Genomic DNA, 24,019 nt, shown 5'->3' with positions numbered 1-24,019 from the left:
TAGCCATAGAGCCGCGGTGCAGCGGTGGCAGCATCGACACTATTATAAATTTATAGATAGATATACATGTGTAGTGTATATATTATGGAGATATGTACAAACAAGTAATATCTATATTGAAAATCCCATCAACCCAGTTTGTTGACATTGGCGATGCACAATTTCCACCATATCTAGAAATCGATTGTATGTGAGTTTACACCACGAGTCAGTTCAGTTTCAGTAATACTGTACTCCTCCTATATTGGAACGAGTGTAAAAGTATAACGCTACCCTTAACATTTTCAATTTTTCACATTTAATAGAGCAAATCCTGAAAAAGCAACCAGTGAACCAATATCCAATCCCCAATCTCGAACCCAATCCCCAATTTCACATCCATCCAACATCTCAAATTTCGGAACAGATTGTTAAAAACAGGGTTATTCATTTTGTGGTTTCAAAAGTAAAACACATCACATCCATTAAAATGACCACCAGCCAATTGTTGCAAGCATCGATTCTAGTGACGTAATTTTCGACCACTTTTGGACACATATTGGGCGATATTACAGCCATAACTTGACGAATATTGTTTTTTTAGTTCTCAAGAATTAACGGTTTATCTGCATAAACCGGTCTTTCGCGTAGCCCTGCAAAAAAAAGTTGGCCTGTTGATATCGCCACGACGAGAAATTACTCTGCCAGGAAATGTCTCTGGCAAGAAAATCATATACTCGCTCGTGAAGTGTGGCACCATCTTGTTGAAACCACATATTCTCAAAGTCGTATTCTTCAATAGCAGGCAAAACAAAGTCGGCTATCATTTGACCAACGGTTCCGAATTGAAGGTGACAGTTGTTCCATCGTCGTTTTCGAAGAAGTAAGGTCCAATCACACCTCCGGAACAAACAGCTCACCGTTCAGTAACTTTTTGTGGATGTAATGGCCTCTCTTCAATTTCGTGAGCATTCTCAGAATCCCGACAAATTTTGTTTATTTACATACCCACCGAGTGAGAAATGTACTTCGTCGCTAAAGAAAATTTTCTTCGAAAAATCGCGGTCCACCACCTGCCGTGCCGCAAGACAGTCCTAATTCCTGAGAAATAGGCACATTAGGGTCTTCGGCAACACTATTTTCAGTGGTACGGTCGAAACGATGATACACAAGGCCTACAATATCTGTAACCAATCCAGTCTCTTCAAATTTCTTAAAAAATTTGCCAATTGCTTGTTTTTGTGATAATACGCACACACTGGTTTTGAATTCCTGAATATTGCAATGACTAGGAAAAACAGAGTGTGGTAAGTCATTCCACATTCGCGTAGTACGGCTTAAGAACGAATCTCTGTAGGTATTTAACAATACGGCCGAAGTTGAACTCGAGGGTATCCGGTTGAACTGTTTAAGAGGAATGCAGCTGGCTATTTCACTAGAGCATAAACCGTTAAAATAACGGTAAAAAAGGGTAGGACAAGAAACCTTACGACGATGTTCAAGCGAAGTAAATGAACTCATGACGATATTATCATCTATCAATTTAAATGCTCTGCGTTCAATATTATCTTAGAGGTTTAAGTAAGTTGCAGGAGCATCAGCCCAGAGATGGGAGTTATACTCAAGCTTTGGACGTATGTAAGTCTTGTAGATAGTAGAAGGGTTGAAATATTTCTTGCATCGCCTTCGAAAACCCCAAACACCTTGCGGCATTTTTGGCGACATCTCGTATGTGATCGTTCCACAAGAGGTGGTTGGTAACATACATACCGAGAATATTGAGATGTTCAGTCTCCTCGATGCAAGGCCATCTAAGGGGGTATATCTCACTTTAACGATACAAGACAGCATTGGGTTTTTAAAGCATTAAATTCCACTCAGTTTTTTAATCCCCATTGTATATGTACAATACTGTTTAGTTCGGAATTTAACCAGCTTATCATATTTTGCCGTTGCAGTTCCGCATCCGAAGAAGAGGGATGTGAGTCTGAAAACTAATATGAAAAGCTTAGAGTACTATCGTCAGCGAAAAAAAATATTGAATTAGATGTTGCAGACAGGAGATCATTAGTAAAAATAAGAAAGAGTGTTGGAGATAGAACAGAGCCTTGGGGCACACCAGCATTTATTTATGGTTTTCAGACTTGAATCCATCCAATACTCCTTGTATTGACCAATCCGAAAGGTAATTACTAATCCAATGAAGCAGGGATTCATGAAAAATTGAAAACACGCATTTTCGATAAGAGAGCTTGATGCCAAACCCTATCAAATGATGCTTTTGAAATATCTAGTGCATTACTTTCTCCAAAGTGGTGTAAGGATTTGCTCCACTGTTCGGTGACATGATCCGCATGAGATCACCAGTGGACTTATTGCTACGAAAGCCACATTGTAGGCCATTAAGAAGCTTTCGATCTTCGAGAATTTGAGCTGATAATTAATTAACGTAATTGGAAAGAAGGGACGTAAGTGCAATCGGTCATTAATTACAGGGTAAGAAAGATTCGCCTTTTTTGGACATCATTGGATGCTGGACAAATGCAATTTTCCATCCTGTCGGAAGAAGACCTGATTAGATGAAAAAGCTTACGCAGTGGTTTTGCCAGCGTTGAAAAACACCTCATCCAGAACAATAGCGGGGATACCATCCGGACCAGCGGATTTATGTGTGTTTAGATCTCTTAGGACTCTTGCCACAGTACGAGTGCGAAAAAAGATTGTTCCTATAAAATCACTAACTCGCTCAAGTACAGGCGGAGTCATAAAACTCCCTGGCAGCAGATCACCTTTCTCTAAAGAGCTAACAAAAGGAGTGTCATTGACAACTAGCGTAGGAACCAATGACGACGAAAAATTCCTCATGTTTTTTTACAAATGACCAAACATTTTTACTGCCTTTGGGACATTGCAGTACTTTTTGCCGTAATTTTTGTTCATGTAAAAATTTGGTCCGTCGAATATGGGTTTTGCAGGTCTTGTTTGTTCTTTTTCCTGTAACGGAAACTTAACTCTTTGGTCCTACACTCCTAATACCTCTTTAGAGCTCACATCAAACCATGCGTTTTCCTTAGGTCTGATACTTTTAACCCTGTGCGGGATAAAAGTTCTCATTCCCAGGAGAATTAAACTTGTGATCATATCAGCGCTGGTCTTAACATCACTATCGAGGAAGCATAGTGACCAGTTAAAGATTCTTAAGTTGACTTTCTCGTATTGCCAAACAATTCTCTTAGGAGCTCTTCTTTAACTGGACAGTTTTGATACGAAAAATTTGCTGATATAACACAATGGTGCCTCGAGGAAATAGAACACTAACAGTGTACTTATCAGTGTCAGAGGTAAGAAACAAGTCAAGAGTTATTTCTGCTCGAACTTCCACGTCCGATATTCGGGTGGGCCAGCTGAGTTAAGTGGTTCAACTCAGCAATTTCAGCACACACTCCATCGGGTGTTGTCTGGCGTGAATGTTGAAACCATGAAGAATTGTGTACATTGAAATAGCCGTAACAACAATTTCAGTGCGGGGATAGGATGAAGCTATTTTTTGGATGGAATCAGACAAAGCATCAAATTCATGAGAAGTTGATACTTTGTCTAAATTAGGGCTTCGATAAAGGAAGTGATAGTGAATGATATGAATATTTACGGAAAATTTAAACTAATAAGCAATATCTTTCCTAATGTATGTAAATGGCTAGGCCATTGTGGGAAAACGATAAAGGCACCAAACTATAACCATGAATTGTTGGCTTGTGACAAAACTTTCTTTACTGATGGCTCTATAATGGACACTGGTGTAGGGGCAGGCTTCTATTCTGAAGCTCTCAAGTTAACCGCATCGCTTAGGCTTCCAAACTACAGTAGCGTCTTCCAAGCGGAGGTCCTGGCAGTGACAACAGCTGCTAAAAATTTATCAATGATGGCGATACCACGAGCTGATATCACCTTTTACATTGATAGCCAAGCGGCAATAAAAGCGATTACTGCAACTGAGGTCAAATCAAAGCTTGTTTCATGCTGCCGCGAAGAGCTTAAGGTTCTTGGCGCACAGTACAACATTAGACTCTGCTGGAAACAACTCAAGAGTGTAGGCGACAGCGATATACTAGGCAACGAAAAAGCCGATGAATTAGCAAGATTAGAGTCAATGCTTGACGTAAGCCAAGCTCAGCTAGTTAGCACCCCTACCTGTTACTTAAAACATGAAATCTCAAAAAGAATAACTATCAAGGCCGATGAAAGGTGGAACCTTCTTCACACCTGCGACACTACAAGAAAGATCTGGCCCTGTTTTAACAAACAAAGAACGGACAAAATTATGCAGCTACACAAGGGATCACTTCGATCTCTTGTGAGCATAATCACCGGACATAATCTGTTAGATAACCTAACATATGAAAAAGATGAGAATCAGGTCAAATGACCTATGTAGAGGACGCCGCCGTAACGAGGAGGTACATGAAGACACTCCGCACTTTCTGTGTCACTGTCCCGCACTCTCCCATCAAAGGAAGAAACTGCTTGGCAACTATTTCTTCGGGGATTTATAGAAGAACTCTCTAGTACGCCAGGTATGAGCATTCTGAACTTCGTCAAAGCCTCTAAATGGCTTGACTAACTGAACACATAGGTTTTCTTAATAGCTTGAGTAGCAATACTCACGGTATCACAATGGATCCGTATTGATCTAAGTGTGACGGTAAAGACATCAACTGTCAGCCCCTCAACCTAACTTAACCTAGTGACAAAACAGTTGAAAACCATAATCTCCTCTTAAAGCACGATATGTGGCTGTGGCAGAATGCGTCAGTTATGCGATGCATTTTCATAAATGTCAGGCTTTCAACTGAAAAATAAAAAAAATTGATTTAATAACTTAGTCAAACAAATGTCGAATTCCAGCCCTATACTTTTGGAACCCAAAAATGGATAACCCGTTGCTAGAAAAGCCAAACAAAAAATATATAAAAGCAATTTTTTATCAATTTTTGTGTTCATCATCATCGTTTTTTTTTTTTTTTTTGATATACAAACAAATCGATTAACATGAAGAGTTTTTCGCTTTTCAATTTTGATTGAGTTTGAGAGTTGAGGTGGGTGTTGGTGCTTTTTGAGTGGTACTCAGTGTCCTTTGGGTCATTTGAGCGGATTAGGTCAACAGACCCTCTCATTCGAATATTGTAATTCATGTTACATCGTTTTTGACGACGATGATGATGATGATGACGATGATGTGGTTCTGCTCCTGGTGCTGCTGCTATCGTGTGCCATTGGAGGCACCTGTTACAACGACTCTTACCCCATCATCACTCACTTTCATCATCATCATCATCATCGTCGGTTGTCGGTCGTCGTCGTCATCCACTCGTCACTTCACAATCCTCATGTTCGTTTGGGTTGGTTTCGTTTGTTTATTTTTTTCTTTTTTTGTATTTTATCTTGAAACTTAAATTGCATAACGAAAAATATTGAATTCAGCAAAAGTGAAAATAACACAAAAACAATGTTTTAATGAAAATAAAACAAAAACAAGGAAACACAACACAATGCGACGACGACGACGATGATGAATACAATAACGACCGAGGGACGACCAAACGTCGACGCACGGGGTACTGCACATATATGGCCATAGTATCGACGGTAGGCAGGCTAGGCGGCGTAAAGGCACACATCAAACAAAGGTTTAGCGTTTCCCATCGCTGGCTGAATGGCTGGCTGGCTGGCAGCGCGCACAATGCACATGCACGATTTCCTGGATATAAAAGCTCGAAATGCAAATATTTGTGATATTTCTCTCTATAAATTATTTTAAAATTTATATTTTACATAATTTTTGTTTTTGTTATATTGAAAAACAAAAAGGTGTGTCGTTCCTCCTTCTTACCAACACCTCCCCCCCCCCCCCCTATTTCACTTTGGATCAAGAAATCTATGCTTTGAAAAAAAAAAATTGAAAAACTAAATTAGAACGTGTTGCGTCAGTTATTTTATTTTATATTATTTTATTTTATGAACACGATGTATATTACATTTTGCTATCGCACCACATTCCAATATTGAATATTATCGCCTGGGAAATAAATTACGTTTGTAATTTGTAGATGAAGCTTTTTTTCAATTCCCATACTGTGATAGGAAGGAAAAATTTTGATTTAAAAATGACATTTCCCATAAGAAGATACTCGTATATAACCTTAGATAGAAATGCATAATTTTCCATAAGGAAAAACTAATGATAACCTTTGGAAGGAGTAAATATTCAAGTAGTGCACCTACTTTCCATTTTGATGAATCCTCGTTAACTTGGAGTCTACAAAATTTGATATTTAATACTTTGGAAGAGATTAACTTCTTTCCTGGATGTATGAAACTACATACATCCATTATATATCAAAAAAAAGGTTTTGGGTGGTAGAAACTTCTAAGGAAATATCCAACTTTTGATATTTTTGAGAAAAGAAAAAAACATTTTATAATGCACGTCATTCGTTCACTTCGAAAATGTGTCGTACAATGTTTTTGTAAGATTTTGAAGGATATACCAAATATAAAACCCACAACAGTTCTTCAAAAGCACGCTTATAATTCATTAAAACTTTATACAAAAGGTTACTTTGGGTTTGGATTAATATGTTAGGAGCTGTATGTTAGATATTGAAAGTGGTTCACTTAAAATTTTTGGAGTTTATGGTAACTTTGAAGATCGACCAAATTTTCACACTACGGCAGATCTTGGAAAAAAACCAGGAACTTCAAATCGATACCCACCATCCCTTTATCGATTTTTAAGCCACGTATGACAGCATCCATAGGGAAGAGCCCTACAGAGCAATGTCTAGTTTTGGCATCCCTGTCAAACTTATCCGTTTGTGCAGAATGACGATGAAGAATGCACGATCTTACCTATGCATTTGATGTCAAAAATGGTTTTAGAAAAGGCGATGCACTGTGATGCGACTTCTTCAATGTCGTTCTGGAAAAAATTGTACAAAACTCTACCGTCAACAATAGAGGCACAATCTTCCAAAGGTCCAAATTACTCGGGTACGCAGAGGATTCTGACATAATTGGAATTGAGTTGTAAAGTTCTCTCTCGAGCATCTAAAATCATCATCTATAAGACACTCATCATCCCGGTTCTCATTTATGGCGCTAAGGCCTGGATCCTGTCAAAGAAAAATGAGAGCATCAAAATTCTTCGGGTGATTTTTGGTCCCGTACGCATAGATGGAGAATGGAGGAGAAGATATAACGACGAACTGTACGGGCTGTACAGCGACACTGACCTAGTTATCAGAATTAAAGTCCAACGGCTTAAATAGCTAGGTCATGTAGAGCGGATGGACATCAACGCCCTAGCCCGGAAGGTCTTCGAATCCAATCCCGAGGGACGGCGCAGCAGAGGAAAACCGCGACTCAGGTGGTGCACTCAGGTGGGTTAAAACCTCAACCAACTTGGCGTGCGAAACTGTAGACAGCTAGCTAGGGACCGAGCTGGCTAGAGGTGCATGTTGGTTGCGGCCTAGATCCGCCCCGGACTGTAGCGCCACCTTAAGTAAGTAAGTCATAGTAAATCCTGAGCCGTCAAGGTGCCAGTTGCGATCACTATCGTTACTGCGGTTCCGAGATCTAAAAACCCTTGTCTTTGACTTTGAAGTATTTATTTTAAGGTCCCAAGTACCACAATATTGTTTTAATTTGTTAATCTGGAGCTGCTAAGTCTCTGGATTATCAGTTAGACTGACAAGGTCTTCTGCATAAAAAACCATCTTGATAAGTTCATCTCCAAAAATAACACCACCTGGAATTTGATCTTCAATGCCATTGATGAAGAGGGAGAAAACCAAGGGACTCAAAATGTAACCCTGTGGAACTCCCCTTAAGATTTAAATTGATTTCACAATCTCATACCAATTTTTAACTTGTATTTGATGTAAGTTGTTCATATATTCTTATGAACTTTGTAGACAAGTCTTTAGCTGTAAGTTTGAAAAGTAGTAACCTTATGTTTATAGTGTCAAAGGCAGCTTTGAAATCTTAAAAAAATGCATAGAGATTCTTTTCTTTTATCAATAAAACGTCTAGCAACACTCGTTAGAGTAAAAATTGGGTCTATTGTAGAGAGATTTGCTCGAAACCCAGCTTGGAAACTACTTATTTTATTATTTCTTTCAACTCGGGAAACAAGCCTTAGGTACAGTAATTGAGTGAAAATTTTCCGCAGAGAGCTGAGAACAGAGATTCCCCTGTAGTTTTCCGGTAGGCTAGGATCTCCCTTTTACAGAAATGTATGAAGATCGGAAGCTATTTGGAATTGTCTCATTTATAAACATCTTGTTTATTTAAAGTAAAATTTGTTCTAGAAATTGTAAACTGATATTTTTGTAGAACTCGACCGTTATGCCATCTAAACCCGGAGCCTTGTTATCCTTCATTTTTTCAAAGTCACTATTAACTTTAGCATTTCAAATTGGGAATCTAACTCATCATTATATTTAAGTGAATGATAGTGCTTATGTCTATTTAACCAGGGTGTGCTGTGAAAAGTGTTGTATATGTTAGACATTGAAAGTGGTTCACTTAAATTTGCTTTTAAATGTGGAATCTAAAGCTACTTTTGCTAACGTAGCAAAGTTAAAAACATGAATCCATTATTGAAGAAAAAGTCTTGAACTCACTACTTAATAAATGCACCACCATATAGAAATACGACTGCAGTCAAAATAAAAGCATACAAAAAGTTAGATTGGCTCCTGAGCCAAGACAAGAGTGCATGGAGAAAACAAATCCGAAATTGAAATATCGGTCCACGTAAGTACATATTTAGCCAAGTGGTGTTGAAAGATTGAATTTAGCGACATTCATTACAAAAGTCAAGACCTCAATTCACCTTTCAACATTTTCCTCACTAGGCTAAGGAGAATCCTGTGCAAACATATCGGATTATTCGCTTACAAGGTCCAATCCGCTTCACTTTCCCTTTGCAATTTGAGCCTAATGGCTGAAACACAAACACGCTTTAACTTCGGCTTCGCTTGACGTTTACGAGTTTAGCCATAGGAATTCAATGCGCCTTCACAATGAAGCTTTGACCTCACGTTTCGTTTGACAATCGTAAGAACCTATTGTTACGTAATGTGAATCCAAACGGAAGCTCTAATTTAAATTTGCTGAACATTTGCTTTGTCTGACAGCTCAACAGCTTTAAAATAAGTCGACATTCAAAATATATTTGCTTTTGGAGGTATATCCATTGGTTATTAGAAAAAGTATACAACTTTTACTTGAAAATGTTGTATTTTTGTAGAAAAGAAAATGAGTTTCGAAGAACTCTTCATAGATTGAAGATCTCCGTAAATTGAGCTCCCGGACCCTCCAACGTCTCTCAGTCTGCGCCCACGATAGACTGTGTAAGCTACTTCCGCGTTACATTTTTTTTTCGATTTCAAAATTCAAATTTTTTACTGCACAAAAAATCAAAAAAAAAACTTTTGAGAAAAATTAACAGCTGCTAATGAGCATCATTGGACCATTTTTCTGAGAAACTTAGGCTGGGAAAAATGTTTTGGTCGACGTTGGGCTTTAAAGAGTCATGTGAATGACTTCTTTGCTATTGAAATTAAAGTCATGAACTTGGATGAACTTCTGTTCATGCAGAATTGCGGGCAATACCATAATCGATCTTTCAGTCGTTATGATCCGACTTGGCGATGTGAATTAACCATCTAGAAGCCTAGAGAACCGTGAAGAAACGATTTTATGTCAACGATAGGGAAATAATTCAAGAAAAGTGGATTGATAGAAAGCTTAACTGCGAAGCTAGCCAAGGCAGCCGCTAACTACAAGGTGGGAAGGCCAATACCAAAATCCTTAATTACAAAACCAACAAGAACATTAATAGAAATGATAACTCTGAGTGCGATTCTCAAGACTATGTCATTTTTTGGTCAGCGTTGAAATGATAACTATCGCATATTTATTTTTGTATATTTGGCATCATGAAAAAGTTGTGTTAGTTCTTTTAGGACACATTTCAAATTAAAACGTCATGAAAACCCCTGGACCTCAAAATTATTTTACTTCTTAGTCAAAAAACTTTGGTACAGCTGCCGAAAGTCAATTAAAACTCTTGAATATGGTGCAAAAGTCCTGGAGATCGGCAAGTAAACAAGCCGCAGCTCTCGAAATTACGCGTACATCTTTAAAAACCACCACTCGCACGCACTTTGTGTCGACAAGAAGGCGCGCGGCCCAACTGAGCACATTAGAGTCTATGTTTTTTTTCGAACTATGAACATGGAAATAAATAAATTTTGTTTACTTAACCCCTTACTGAATGATTTTTTTTCTTCATGAAAAAAATATATGTATGTGATGGTTAATTATAATTTTAAAAAAATTTTGCGATTTCCGGTTTGGAGCAAAAAAGTAACAATACATTTTTCAATAAATTAAATCAACTATTTGTTCTAAAAAATTATGTAAAATAGAATATCGTGAAACAGTTTTTTCGGCACTCCACATAAGATCTTCCTTGACAGTCTGGAACCTTACATTTCTGTCTAGCGGTCCAAACAGGAAGGTAATGTAATTGATTTAATCGAAGGTCCTGCGATGGCATTATGGCAACAGGTTATTTCAATTTCTTCAATTGTACCTCTTCCCTTTTTTTCAATTCCTTTTCGGTAGAAACTTTATAGCCCGGAATCCGATTGGCTTTTATTGTACCTAGCGGTAAAATCGCTTTCTTTACCAGATAAGTCAACAGTAAGGACGTAAGGACGGTAAGGACGTGTACCAATTGTCAAAAAATAAATTGTAGTTGAATCCTTCGGGAATAGTTCTCGCCAGTCGAACAACAACGCCACTAGATGGAGTAATGTTTGGCAAATCGGTTAACAACTGTACAAGGTCTCCAGTATAAAGTTCAAAGTCGTAGCTGAACCCAGAGCTACCACTGAGAACAACATTTTTATATTCCCAATTGTATGTTTTTTTTGGGTTGCATTGCCACATAGATGATCTGCTTTTTGTTGGTATTATTTGTTCATCGACTGCAATACATTCCTTTCTAGTGACAATAAGGAGTTTCTGCCTTGTTTGGTCGAAGAATGGTCTTTTTTATGAAGGGGATCATGTCCTGGTTTTCCTTTGGGTACTTGCGTCGAGTTGGTGTTGAAATGTATGAACTTTTTTATTTCTTCGAACCGGTTACAGGCCATTACAGAATTAATTTTTTGGGTAACCTAGGCTTTCATTCCAATAAAACCTAGTTGATGGTAACTGCACGAAGGACATGTAAGGGTATATTCCAACAAACTGTTCAAGTTCCATTGCTGTTATATGGGCTATTTTTTCGAGACTTTTTTACACGAGCATCTGATTGTTTTTTGTTCTATTTATTTGAATATTTCGTCTGTAAACAAGTACTCGTAGAATTGTATTGGCGTATTCAAGCTCCTTATTTCCTCAGGTAATGTCGAATCACCTGTGAATGCGCTTTCTTTATCACCTTTTTCCAAAAATCCATCCCTCTGGGTTTTTCAGCGCTCGCAATTCTATTTTAGGGAGCTAACATCTGGGATAGAGGAATGTTATGTTTTAATTCCCAATCGGATTCATCTTACTCTGGATTATTTAGAGGTGGAAGATTTTTGCATCTTCATCACTGCTGTTGTCGGGAAAAGTTTGTATAGTAGTATGGATACCTGCGTAAAACCGATGTGGGTCCATATCTGGATTCTATATGTTCTATATGAGTTTGATGGAAAAAATTAATGTCGAAACTCGTTTATAGATGGCGTTTGTCAATAATATTTAAAGCGTTTATTTTACTAATTTCACACTGTATGCACAAGACAACAGAATTTTTGAAAACTGGAAAATATTGACAAAAATACGATTTGGTTCATATATGAGCCACCATGCAGTAAAGGGTTAATGGTATTTTGAACAAACACCACAAAAATATAAGGGAATTTTAAGCTTTGAAACCTTTTTTCACACTTCAATTTTGTAAAATTCAACAATTTATATATATTGTATACATTACCAATTAAGGCAATAATAACAAAATGTACTTATAATTCACACCACAAACAAATAATTCTTATAGTTTTGGTTTTTTTAATTGAATAACTTCCCTATTGACCAAAAAATAATTTTAATTTATTGGAAATATATTTAAAACCAAAAACAACCTCTCAAATATTTAAAAACCTCAAAACCTACTTTTATACAAAATTAAAATAAAACATATAGATACAGCTGTGGACAACTAATTAGAAACACAAATTGAATTCACTTTTAAAGCAGTATCTGTAATTTTTTTCTTGGAAAAATATTTTTGTTTTCAAAATATATTTTTTAAACTTAAAACCATGTTTCCCAAACATAATATATATTTTATGTGGCAGTTTCTGTGAAAACACAGCGTTTATTGTTGGACAACTAATTAGAATCAAAGAAAAAAATCATATCTTATTATAAAATTCATAACTTTATAATATCATTTACCCTATATTTATCTTTAATACTTTGTTGCGAAACCTTTTTGCTTCAAAACTTCCCGACATCTTCGTTCCATTGATGAAATAAGCCGCCTGCACTGATCTACGGGTATAGCCTTCCAAGCAGCTTATTATTATCTTTAATACCTTCGAAAGAACATCATTGTTGGAGTTATTTTTGAGAGCAGCAGCTCTTTTAACATCTGCCCAAGATGCTCTATCGGATGTAGGTCTGCACTTGATGATGCCCATTCCAGAACTGTTATCGATTGGCCCTTAAAGAACTGTGTGCTTGGGGTCGTTGTCTTGCTGAAACTTCCATATCACTGGCATGTTTTCATCGGCCCAATCCACTAATCGTTCCTTAAGAATGTCAATGTATTTAACAGCTGTCAGCGTTCCATCGATTCGATGGATTGGCCAACTCCACACCAAGAGAAACAACCCCAAACGTTAAGCGAGCCGCCTCCATGCTTAATTATTGGCAAAACGTATTTAGAGTGGAACGCTGTTCCTTTTGGCCTTTGGACATAACGTGCACCATCTTGGCCGATCCTATTTATTTTAGTTTCGTCACTCTACACTATGATTTCCATTCGTGTGTTGTCCAGTTGGCGGGTGATCTTGCGAACTCTATTCTAAGTCTACGTTACCTTGCGGTTACTAATGGTTTCTTCACCAATCTTCTTCTGATTGTCCGTGGCCCTATCGGGACATCGAATGCAACCGAGAGTTGGCGTTGTATCTCTGTGGATCTTAATTTTGGGTAATTTTTGGCCAGCCTACTAATTGCTCGATCTATTTGGCAACTTGTCTTACGGGCCCGTTTTTTACGAGGTACATTTTCAGCAGTCCCGAAGTTTTGAAAATACTTAATGGCATTGAAAACTTTCTTTACAGAACAGTTCATTTGATATGCAATTGCTCTATAAGACATTTTAAGCTTCCAAAGCTTAAAAATCGCTTTCCTTGTGGGAGGATCACAACTCTTTACTTTTTCCCATTGTAATTACCTCCAAGATTTAAAAATTATTCTTTAAAACCGTTTGCAGACAATTTAGAATTTTCTACTTACCAATGCAAAATAAAAAGATTATTTTTATTTCACCAATATCAAATGATAGATAGATAGATAGATAATTTGGATTGTATTGGATCAACATTTGAATTTAACAATAGATACGTTTTTACATTTACAAAAATCATTATGACGTGGCATTTGCCGTCTGCCAGATTGACAACTATAATATATTAATTTAATTACAAAGATATAACCGTTTTAAATAACATATGTGTTTAAAATAAGGAATTATATGGAAACCGATAAAATTTAAAAATTCAAATAAGATACAGTTAAAGGTTTGTTTAATCAAAAATCTTCGTTAATTATTCTTGCTCTATATCTGAGCGCAATTACACAATATTCATAAAGTCTATTAACGTTCATATGATTCAATTCGTCCAGGACTTGCTCTTCAGATAAAACATCGCTCCCAAGAACGCTTCTTTTGGTTTCTTTCAGAGTTGGGCATCTTCCCAAAAAGTGAATGACGTCTTCTCTTTCTCTCATGTTGCAAATGCTGCATTCTAATGGTAGATCAGGTCTGTGAGGCATGAAGTTCAGATTGATAAGCTCGCTGCGAAGTCTGACCATTGTAGCGATAACATTAACCTTATTAGAGTCACGAAAATAGCTTTTCTCTGCCAAATTGTGATTTAATCTACTGTAAACTGTTCTGTAGATGGAACTGGAGGCTTCAGCTATATATTCAGCTCTACATTTCTCATCCACCTTCGAGATTACATTGTAGAAGAGAGTCTTGCAACTACCAATGTTTTCCAGGTTTAAATCAAAGCTTAAATTGCATTCTTCAGCTAGTTTTGACCACTCTCTATACCAGCTGTTTCGTTCGTGTATGGCACTGATAGCTACCTTCTTGACTAATCTGGATTCTGATAAATTGAATATGTTCTGAAGAAAATCGGCAGTTTCAAGGTCTTTATGTGTAAAGGTGATAGGTATCCTTTTAATATAGTGTGTCAAGAGTTTTTCCACCGTTTGAAATCTCATACATCCCCAAACTTGTGCGCCATATAAAAGTATGCTCTCCGATACAGCTTCAAATACCTTGTGCTTACTGCTATGCGCAATGTTTCTGTTCATGAAGCATCTTTTCCATGATATGTTAATGGCTGTTTTACCTTTTCTAACTTCACAGTTAAATGCTTCTGCATGCTCAAACTTCTCGTAAAAATTACCCCTATGTATTTGTATTCGGTTACACACTCTAAGGCTTCTCCGTTAAATGACCATTTCTCGTTAGAAGCATTTCTTCCACCACCGTTTTTAAATATCATCACTTTAGACTTTTGCGTATTAACGATTAAGTTCCATAAGCAACAGTAATTATATAACCTGTTTATCATGAGCTGTAACGCTTCCGGCGAATACGCAAACATGACAAATTCATATGCAAATAATAAGGCCTTCATATGTGTTCCTGCGAAATCCACGCCACCAGGAAGATAATCATTCAGGTCATTTATAAAAAGTGAGAACAAAGTGGGGCTCAATGTGCAGCCTTGCCTTACTCCCGATGAGGTCACAAACCAATCTGACAACTCTGCACCATTCCATACAGCCGCTCGAGTTCCTCTATAGAGATTCTCTAGCCCACGTCCAAATTTCATCGATAACCCCGCGTTATATAGCTTGTAGAATAAGGCACCTCTATTTATTGTATCGAATGCCGCTTGAAAGTCGATGAAAAATACATATAATTTCTTTTTTTGATCGATAAAGCTTTCTGCAAGACTTCGGAGTACAAAAATATTGTCCATTGTAGAGTAGCCTGCTCTAAAACCTGCTTGAAACTCATTCAGTATGTTCTGAGACTTAATCCACTTGTTGAGCCTTTTCTGCATCATCGTTGTAAGAATTCATATGTTGCCAAATCAAATGTAATTTAACTGTTTCTAATTAGGTGACCAGTTGAAACGAACACTTTTTACACTGTACCTTGATTTTATTGTGTACTTTGCAAAGACTTATGCACAAATGATACTTTTTCAAACAATTATTTAATAACGCTTGCATTATACCGTTTTGGATACCACTATTCTAGTCACACTTGATAAAGTGAATGTGGAAATGAGAAGCAAGTAATGTTTCTAATTAGTTGTCCACAGCTGTAAATATTATTTAAAATACAATTTTATTCAATTACAATATAATAATAAATACCTTCCTTCATCTTTTTTGAATATTTTATTTTAAGTACATAAACCAAATGATTTGAATGTGCATCAAATTATGTAAATAAATAAATTATTAAAAGGCTCACTTACCTCCTGATGATGGCATTAATCGTTCCGTTGAAATCATATCCATATTAAATCTTTGATATATGTTTCTGACCACATTAATGCAGTTTTATGGTTTTAATTTTTGAATTTATTGCAATATTCAACTAAATAAAATTGACCGTCCGCGTCGTCGACCAACCAAAAATATCGTTCCTCCTGTGCTGTTCCTGTTGCTTTAGCTTTGGTTGTTCTGATGATACACAGCTCAATATTGCTCACCCGCGTGTATTGAAATAAAATTAAAATAAAAACTTTTTAAATGCATGTAAATGCAATAAAGTTGTATTTATTAGAATTGCTCGTGTACGCTGCTGAATTACTGTCGTCGTTAATAGGAAAAAAGGGTGGTTGTTGGTATCGATAAGTTTTTTTTGCTACTCCCTAAGCGGCAGCTCGAGACGAACTTTGACTATGACTAAGGACGAGGACGGTAATAGAAACTCTTTTTAATCGTTTTTCAAAAACCGACGACGACACGACACAACGCATCGACGACAACGCCAACGACACAGCGACAAGATATTTTAATTTATAATTTATGCATTTATTTTTACGACACAAAATAATTTTAATTTTATTTTATATTTATACTTTTGAACAACAGTTATACATCGATATCGTAAGAGTTTCTTCCAATTAGAATATGCATCGAGGAATTGAGCAACAGAAGAAGCATCATCATTTTTGTGGAATTCACACGCACGATTTTTTTTTTTTTATAGAGCAATCAATTGAATTGTGTACTTCAAATTGAGCTTAATTGGAAACGCATTCGGTCTCTCTCTGAAAATAGAAGAAAAAAAAAAGAAATTGAAAATTAAATTCAATTCGCCACTAATAGGAAAACGTGAGGAAAAAGGGAAATTCTATAAGGGTATCTTTTAGTGAGTAACATGCACGAAAGAATAGAGAGAGCTTAATATTAAGGTACAAACTGGTATAGGTTTGACAATTTGGTTAGAAATTTAAGTGTGTGGTAAAAGTTAGAAGATCTTTAAAGCAGTCTCCAACATAATATGTGGTTGAATTTTGTACTCAGGACTACACTTACTTACAGTTGGAATAAATAATAGAAACAAGTTTGGTGTTCATTCCTTTTAAAACATAAAAGGTGTTTGTAAAGACTAGGAAAATAAAAACTACAGAGATTGATTTTTAACAATTTATTGATTAAATAGTACATTTTTTTGTTAATATAATATTGGGAAATAATGATTAAAAATAGACTTGTGATTATTATGTTGCTTCCTCCTAGAAAACAAAATTAAAATCACCCCATCGAATTCACCAATTTGGCAAATGTCTCTACGGATATGGAAATACCATTGCCTTTGAATTTTCGTCAGCAACTCGTCTTTCCTTTTGGTTTTGCAATCTACGATCATTCGCTTTAGGATGCCCCATAAGTTTTCAATGGGCTTTAGGCTGGGGCATTGTGATGGCCATTCGATAACATTGATTTTATTTTGTTGTAAGTTTTTGTAATCCAATTTTGAGAGGTGCTTCGGGTCATAATTATTTTGCAAAACTTGCCATTTGATTAGCAACTCCTTTTTAGTTAATATTAGCAGAACTGTATTAAAAATGTGGACATAATCCACAACTCACATCTTATCTTTGATCCAAATTATTTGACCTATACCAGATGCTGAAAAGTACCCTCAAAGCATTATATTCCCAAAACCGTGTTGCACTGTCTTCTTTTTGTATTTCGAGTTCAACTTCTTGTCTTTTGGCTTTCTCACTTAAATTTTTTCATCGGAAGTAAACAAATTGATCTTTGTTTCATCCAACCACAAAACGTTTTTCCGTTATTATTTGTATAATATTTTACTTGGTTAAAAAATGACAATTTTCGTGGACTTCTACCAAGAAGACTTGGTTTCTTATTGTCCTAGCTGTCACTGATACGAAGAAAGAAATGGTTTATTTTTACAAATTATTACCAATAGTGTATCCAAGCGCGAAGAAGTTTAACTTTTTCTTCATCTTGTTTCTTTTTTAGGCTTGAATGTAAACTTTTAGATACTTTTTCTTCGAACAGTTTAAGGTTTTTGAAATTTCAAATATCGTTTTTCCAGTTAGTTTTTTATCTCTCCGAGTTCAATAAGAGTATAATGTTACCCACGACCAATATTTATTAAAATTTTACATGATTTTTTAAAATTGTGTTTGCTATCGAATACAAAACATCTGACAAACTCATAAACAAACTCAAAACGCCTGTTTGCAAAAGAAAAAAAAAAAGGATCCTTTCGTTAGAATAACAGTTAAAGTAGGTTGTTTCTATTATTTTTTGCAGACGAAATCATCATTGGCCTCGAACTATTAACCATTGATGCATCAATGAGCGCCACATGACCGTACGCATCAAGGCTAAATTCGGCAACATTATCCTGATATGCGCGCACGCCCCCACAGAAGAGAAAGACGACAACACCAAAGATATGTTCTTCGAGCTCCTAGGCAAAACATATGAGCAGTGCCCTAGCTACGATATTAAAATAGTCCTGGGCGATTTCAATGCCAAGCTAGGAAGGGAAGACATCTTTGGTGGAATAATCGGGAAGAATAGCCTGCACGACAACACTTCCGACAATGGATTCAGGCTCATAGATTTTGCTGCGGGGCGAAACGCCATGGTAGCCAGTACGCGTTTCCACACCTCAACATCCACAAAGGAACTTGGACTTCTCCACATCAATCTACCGTCAACCAGATTGACCATATTGCGATCGACGACAGACACGCTTCCAGCATTATGGATGTACGAACTTTCCGAGGAGCTAACATCGACTCGGACCACTACCTCGTTGTAGCCAAGGTAGCACTTCGGATTTCCAGACCCAAGGCAAGACAGGGAGGTGCTGGGAGAAGGAACAACGTCGAACGGCTATATTCGCCAGATATCGCCAAATCCTTTTCCCATCGAGTTACAAGTAACCTCTCTCGAAGTTATCTGCCGCCAACACAATGTATTGAAACCAGTGGCAACATTGCCAAGATGCAACAACCAATAAGGAACCCTTGGTCTGATAAGGAATGTCGGCAGGTAAATGCAGCCAAACAACAGGCACGCAAAGCGGCGTTGCATAAAAGGACAAGAGCTGCTCATGAGCTCTATGAGCAGAAGAGGCGAGAGGAACACCGACTTCTAAGAAGGAAAAAGAGAGGGCATGAGAAGCGTGCGGTCGAAGATGTTGAGAGGTATAAAAGCAGGAATGAGGTTCGAAAGTTTTATGAGCAGGTGAAACGAAATTCACAGGTACATAAACCTAGAACCGAAGGCTGCAAAGACGAAAGTGGAAACATCATAGTGGAACCGCAGTCAATGCTGAGGATATGGAAGGACCACTTCTGCAGACTGTATAACGGCGACGAAGAACTGAATCCCGCTGTCAGGCAGGATGACCCATTCGATAAAGACGACGAAAGCCAACAATCCCGTCCTCCCGAACCTCAGTATTGTTTTGCCCGATCCTGAAAAAAGGAGACCCTCTAAACTGCACCAACTATAGAGGAATAAGTCTACTTAACATCGCCAATAAAATCTTCTCTGCCATAATATGTGAACGTCTAAAGCCCTAATAGGTCCTTATCAGTGTGGTTTAAAACCAGAAAAGTCCACAGGTGATCAAATATTCACATTACGGCCGATCCTGGAAAAAAACCCAAGAACACCAAATCGACACCCACCATATTTTCGTCGATTTAAAGGCCGCATATGATAGTATCTACAGGGACGAGCTGTATAGAGCCATGTCTAGTTTTGGCATCCCTGCCAAACTCGTCCATTTGTGCAGGATCACAATGAAGAACTCATGCTGCTCCATAAAGGTTGGAAACAACCTAACAAAACCTCTCGATGTCAAAAAAGGTTTTAGACAAGGTGATGCGCTGTCATGCGATTTTTTAACATCGTTCTTGAAAGAATAGTGCAGAGCTCCAACGTCAACAAAAGAGGCACTATCTTTCAAAAGTCTGTCCAATTACTGGCATACGATGATGACATTGACATAATTGGAAGAATTCAGCGTGATGTCAATGGATCTTTTGTGAGTATTTAGGCAAAGACGGAATAAATGGATTTAACGGTTAATGAGGGCAAAACAAAGTACATGCTGTCGTCAAGAAAGGACATACAACACCGACGTCTTGGACAAAACTTCACCATCGACAGACGTAACTTTGAGGTAGTCAAGAACTTCGTCTACCTAGGCACAACACCAGCGCTGAGATCAAACGCAGAATAACGCTTGCTAACCGCTGTTTCTTTGGGCTAAGGAAGCAATTGAGTGGAAAAGTCCTATCTCGAAGGACCAAAGTGTCGCTATATAAGACCTTTATCATCTCCGTCCTCCTATACGGTGCAAAAGCATGGACCATGACAAAAGCGGATGAAAGCACCTTGGGTCGCTTCGAGAGAAAAGTTCTTCGTGTGATCTACGGTCCCGTATGCATCGAAGGGGAGTGCACGAGAAGATGGAACGACGAACTGTACGGGCTGCACAGCGACGTAGACTTAGCCAGAAGAGTAAAAGTCCAACGACTAAGATGGCTGGGTCACGTAGAGCTCATGGAAACCAATGGTCCGGCCTGGAAAGTCTTCGAATCCGCACCCACAGGACAGCGAAGTAGAGGAAGACCGCGGATCAGGTGGCGCACACAAGTGGAAGATGACCTCACCCAAATTGGAGCGCGAAACTGAAGACATCTAGCTAGGGACCGAGCTAGATGGAGAAGTTTGTTGGGTGAGGCCCTAGTTCACACAGGACTCTAGAGCCACCTTAAGTAAGTAAGTAAGCATTATGGATGTAATAATTTAAAAAATTCCACTTCGGAAAAAACGGGTCGGTCGATATAGGATTTTCGATAACATAAACATTAGTAATTTATAACGCATACTTAAGAACTATGTATTAATTATATTGAATAAATTATTACGTTTTTGAATACAAAACAATCTGGTCTAAGATTTTACTTCAAATATTATAATCTTTGAAAGCTACCTAGTTACCTATCTATACACATATAGGTATCTATCGTAAACAAAAATTAAGAAAACAAAATTGGCATTTTTCCAAAAACCTACACCATCCTTAATATTTCGAAATAGAAAGATTTTCTTATTTTTTTCCACTCTGACTCTGAACTTGAAAATCAGATGTTTCTATAGGTAAGTACCTTTACACAGGTACCTTTTAAATACTAACCACGAAACAGAGATTTTTTGTCGACCTCGAAAGTGACAGTCAGTTACATCATTAAAATTACCAAAAACAAATTTTAAAAAATGTGTAGGCATACAACCTGCCTATATCTACTTTGCAATTATATTCAAATTAACTTTTATAAATTCCCCCAAAAGCATTTTAATTGATCTTTTTGCAGAAACAACCAAACTTAAGTAACTTTCGTTGGCAAGAACATTCATACTTCTACCCTCTACATAAAGTAGATAGATAGATAGATAGATATACCTACACTATGGAAATAAGGGTGTCTAGTCCATCTTTTAACATCATCCTCCCACACGTTTTGTAGTTATAGGTATATATGTATGTGTAGATATGTATAAGTAAAAAATTATGTTGTAACTTTTGTCTCTACAAATTGAAAACTCATTTAGCCAAAAACCAGCAAACAAAACACACAAAAAATGGAAATGAAAATGAAAAATAAAACGTCTTCTACATACAAAATATTAAACATAGTAGGTACAAGAAAGAAAGAAAAAATGTATGTAGGTATAAAGGAAAAACGTTGGTTGGTTGGTTGATGGGGCCACCAGCCAACAGCTACCATCCAAACAGTCAAAACCAGAGTCAGAGCCAGAGCCTTTGCCAGACCAAGAGAGTAACCAAACCAAGTAAAAGTATCTACCGATTTTTAGTTCAGTTTTGTGTGTTTTTTGTATTTTTTGTGTTTCATATATAAAATAAAATATCTGTCCCCACACTCAGACTCAAAAAAAAACTCAAACTCTGAATGCCTTTTGCGTAGCAGCAGCAGCTCCCCAACGAGAACAAAACCAACAACAACATCAAATATCTACAACTACCTACTACTGCTCGCCCAATTGTGGGGCGGCCATTCGTCGTCGTTGTAGTCGTCGCCGTACCAAGTCGTCGTTGTTCCCGAAACCCAAAAGAAGAAACAAACAAAATGAAAAACCTGTAATTGATACTTAAAAGTGTACCTATACCTAACCTACCTAGTTAGAGACTTAAATACATTTTATTTTTTATACCAAACCAACCAACAACGCAACGTACCTTCCCACCACACAAAAAAAATGTGCAATAATAATTATTTTGTATATTTATTGATTTATTTTTATCAAAAGTTATCTCTTATCAGTTTTATCACCTATCGTCATGGTCATGGTTTGGTTGGTTTGGGGGTTGATTTTGTTGTTGGTTGGTTTCAGAGAGTGGAAGAGAGAAATGGGAGGGAAGGTGGGTTGGTTGGGAAGATGGGGATGGGAACCATAAAACACTTGTTTGCTGGGAATTCATTCGCATCATCTTCACCATTTAGATTCACCACCTCACTACTCTCATAACACTCACCCTCCTCCTTCTTCACACGACCGATTCACCGATTATGATTCTTTCACAATAAAGTAATCGATAACCGAGAGATATCGAACCAAGTGGTTTTTCTTTTACCGAGTTTTTTTTTTGGATCAGATTTAGATTGAGATTGAGAATCTTATTAGAATATGGTCAATGGTCAATTTATGGAGAAGAAAAGGACAAGAATTCCTTAAGTGACGATTGTCTAAGGAGACTCTATTCATATCGAATCGAATTAAAAGGTTCTTCGTTATAAGAGTTAAGACCACCACGGCCACTACCAAAAAACCAAACCACAGAAGCAGAAGAACACGAAGAAAAAGAAGTAGTAGTAGAGACTATAGATATACACAACATATAAATTGGGATAGGTACATTACCTAGGCAAAAGAAGAAGGTTGTATCAGCATTGAGGCTTTTGAGACTTTCAGCTTCAGCTCCTTCTCAAGTCGTTCTCGCTTTTCGTCTCTCGTGTCTTTTATCGTTTGGTTTTGCTCTTTGAGTATTAATCCAGATTACTTATTTTAAGTTCACTTTTCACTTTGATTTTCTTTTTTTTTCTATTTTTTCTATCAATTTTTCACAAAACAAAAAACACACGAAACACACACGACAATTTAATAAAATTTATTTAATTTTTTTTTTTGCGCAGCCCGTTCTTTGATTTTTCTTCTTTCTTTTGAAAAATATTAATTTTTTATTTTATGGAAAAATGGTCCGCGATGCGATGCGACTTTGTTTTCGAGTCAGCAGGTTGCAGGAGGAAAATGAAAATTTACAACACAAGAAAAATGGTACATGAAAAATTTTCTGGGCACTCTGTTTTTCTTCGTTTAATTATTCTTTTACTTTTTTGTTGTTGTTGTTTCTTCTTTAATTTTGTGTTTCTTTTTCTTACTCTCACAAACTACACTTTACGGGGTTGTTTTATATAGTTGGACTTTTCTTTTGAACGAAAATCAAATAAACAAAAATTGTATTTTATATGCGATGCGAGGTGAGTGAGTGAGATCGAGATGTTCCATGTTCGTTCGTGTTCGATGGATGGCGAAAAATCCAGGTTTCTTTTCTTATGTGCAATTTTTGTTTCACAATTTTATGTTGAAATTTATTAATTTTTAGCGTGAAATTTTTAATAAATTATATAATTCACAATTCAGAGAACTTTATTTAATTGATTTTTCAATCTTTTATTTTAATAAACGCACAAATAAGGAGGAAAATGAATAAACGAACGACGGACGATGTGTCAACTCGACTTGACAAGCTCCAGCCATTTCTTGATTTGATTTTTTCTATTAAATGTTTTTCCCCAGTGACGTCAGGTGGTTTGGTTTGGTTGGAGATTTTGGAGTAGAGTAGAGCAGATAGGTAATTGAACGAAAGAAGTTTGAGAATAACTGATGGAATAAAGAAGAAACAGGTGCGCATAAAATTGTAGTAGATTAGGGTTTTGTTTGTTTATTTTATTTTCAACAGGTGAAGTCGATAATTCTGTTTGTTCAATTTATTTATTTTTTTTTCTTATCAGAAAAATAAATATTTTATCGATAAGAATTTAAAAATATTTCTTTTATTGCT

At 36.9% G+C, this 24,019-nt stretch overlaps 1 protein-coding gene across 15 annotated transcripts in view; it reads right to left on the bottom strand.

Moving 5' to 3' along the window:
- The window catches only part of LOC129951221 (rho guanine nucleotide exchange factor 18), a 134,819-nt gene extending 111,018 nt beyond the window's left edge, over positions 1-23,801 (bottom strand). For 7 of the 15 annotated variants that reach the window (XM_056063265.1, XM_056063268.1, XM_056063261.1 and 4 more), the window contains exons 1-2: positions 22,819-23,800; positions 15,843-16,643 (exon numbers count right to left, since the gene is read on the bottom strand). In XM_056063265.1, the coding sequence (XP_055919240.1) occupies positions 15,843-15,885 (43 nt within the window). In that variant the 5' untranslated portion in view covers positions 15,886-16,643; positions 22,819-23,800. Of the gene's footprint in view, positions 1-15,842; positions 16,644-22,818 lie in introns of all 15 variants that reach the window. The other 8 variants (XR_008782153.1, XR_008782154.1, XM_056063271.1 and 5 more) reach the window with 3 other exon arrangements.
- Between the last annotated feature and the right edge of the window lie 218 nt (positions 23,802-24,019).

This window comes from Eupeodes corollae, chromosome 3 (genome assembly GCF_945859685.1).
Source record: "Eupeodes corollae chromosome 3, idEupCoro1.1, whole genome shotgun sequence".
Classification (NCBI taxonomy): domain Eukaryota; kingdom Metazoa; phylum Arthropoda; class Insecta; order Diptera; family Syrphidae; genus Eupeodes; species Eupeodes corollae.
Note: the sequence above shows the minus strand (reverse complement) of the source record. Positions and strands in the feature narration are given on the sequence as shown.